The sequence below is a fragment of the Otolemur garnettii genome, unplaced genomic scaffold (assembly GCF_000181295.1).
Source record: "Otolemur garnettii isolate 467f Iridium unplaced genomic scaffold, OtoGar3 scaffold00005, whole genome shotgun sequence".
Taxonomy (NCBI): Eukaryota; Metazoa; Chordata; class Mammalia; order Primates; family Galagidae; genus Otolemur; species Otolemur garnettii.
The window spans coordinates 1,144,964-1,146,546 of NW_003852400.1; the positions used below are offsets into that span (position 1 = coordinate 1,144,964).

The window sequence follows — 1,583 nt, forward strand, 5'->3', positions numbered from 1 at the left end:
AAAAAAAAAAAAAAAAATGCTTATTGAGTTACAGTGTTTTTCTATTGCTCAAAAGTAGGTCTCGGCTTTTTAAGAATTGTAATTCTTGGGTCTTTGATGCATCCTGTGTAGAAAGCAAAAGGAAATTGAACAACATGTAGCTAGGACAGTGGTTCTGCCCACCTCCAGAGGAGGCAAAGTAGAACAGTGTTCTTAGTTCTTCTAGCAAGACATTCTTTGAGTCTGAGACACAGCTTGTTCCAAAATGGAACCAACACTCTCTCACTTCCTTTGAGAACTATTCTAGAAGTGGAGTGTTCTAGATGCAATTTGGGATCCAGCTTGGACCTCTTCACCTGTCAGTTACCCATGGATATGAAACTTAATTGGCTTCAAGTTCCTAGTTAGCCAGGAAACTATTTTCCAAAAGTGACATGGAGATGGAGAGTCAGTTAAAAAAATGTGAGGTATCTAAGACACCCCCCGCAAAGGCCAGGAATTAAGGTAACACATGCTAAGGAAAATATCAAAGATTAGAAATCATTCCCGGACATAATAGTAGTGATGACTGTGAAATAAAAAACAGTGGCCAAAGAGACCCAGGAGCAGAGGAGAACAGCTACATCCAACAAAATTTGACACTAGCTAGAGAGTCCCAGAAATAATGAAAGAAGCCTCCCGGAACCACTGTGTTGCCCACACTATGCTTACTTCTCCTCACCTCCATGGTAGTCATTACACTGTCACATTCATGGCTCACATTAACAGAAACAGAAGATTGCTATCAATATGTCAGTCCTTTCACTTCAGTGTTTATTATCTATTTGCAGATAAGCATTCTACTCAAATTATACACTAACGTGGGACTTTTTATTAACTATAGGTACTGGAGTCCATATTCACACAAATAGAGAAGACTAATATTGCAGACCTTGTGTCATCCCTGATCATCCTGGTGATCGTAACTGTGTTTAAAGAAATAAATCAGCGCTTCAAAAGCAAACTTCCTGTGCCCATCCCAATTGAATTCATCATGGTGATTGATCATTTTAAGACTTTCTTTGATAGTTACTCCAGGGTTTGTATGTTGGATATTCTTCACCACCTGTAAACCAGGAGGGTTGGAGGGGGCAGAGGCCATCTCTTCCATTTCCGGGCATAAGATTTTGTATGATTTTCTTTTCTTTCTTTCTTTCTTTTTTTTTTTTTTGGCTGGGGTCAGTTTTGAACCTGCCACCTCCGGTATATGGGGTGGGCGCTCTACTCCTTTGAGCCACAGGTACCGCCCCTGTACAATTTTCTTTTCATTCAGCATTTAATAACTTCCCCTGTGGTTTTATTCTTTTCATGTAAGACAAGGAGGGTGCAGAGAACAAAACATTTAGCAAGATGTGGTCATACTCATTTGAGTTACAGCTGTGTTTCCTAACCCTGGCAGCATGTTATAATTGCCTCGGAACTTCTGAAAAAGTTAACAAACTCTTAGCTCAGCTGGAAATTCTTAGTGTGGTGGCTCAGGCCTGTAATCCTAGCACTCTGGGAGGCCAAGGTGGGAGAATTGCCTGAGCTCACAGGTTCGAGACCAGCCTAAGCCAGAGCGAGAC

The 1,583-nt window shown here is 41.1% G+C and overlaps 1 protein-coding gene across 1 annotated transcript in view; it reads left to right on the forward strand.

Moving 5' to 3' along the window:
* The window catches only part of SLC26A3 (solute carrier family 26 member 3), a 29,396-nt gene that overhangs the window by 6,385 nt on the left and 21,428 nt on the right, over positions 1–1,583 (forward strand). The window contains 1 exon segment of the mRNA XM_012811544.1: positions 863–1,015. Coding sequence (XP_012666998.1) covers positions 863–1,015 — 153 coding nt within the window.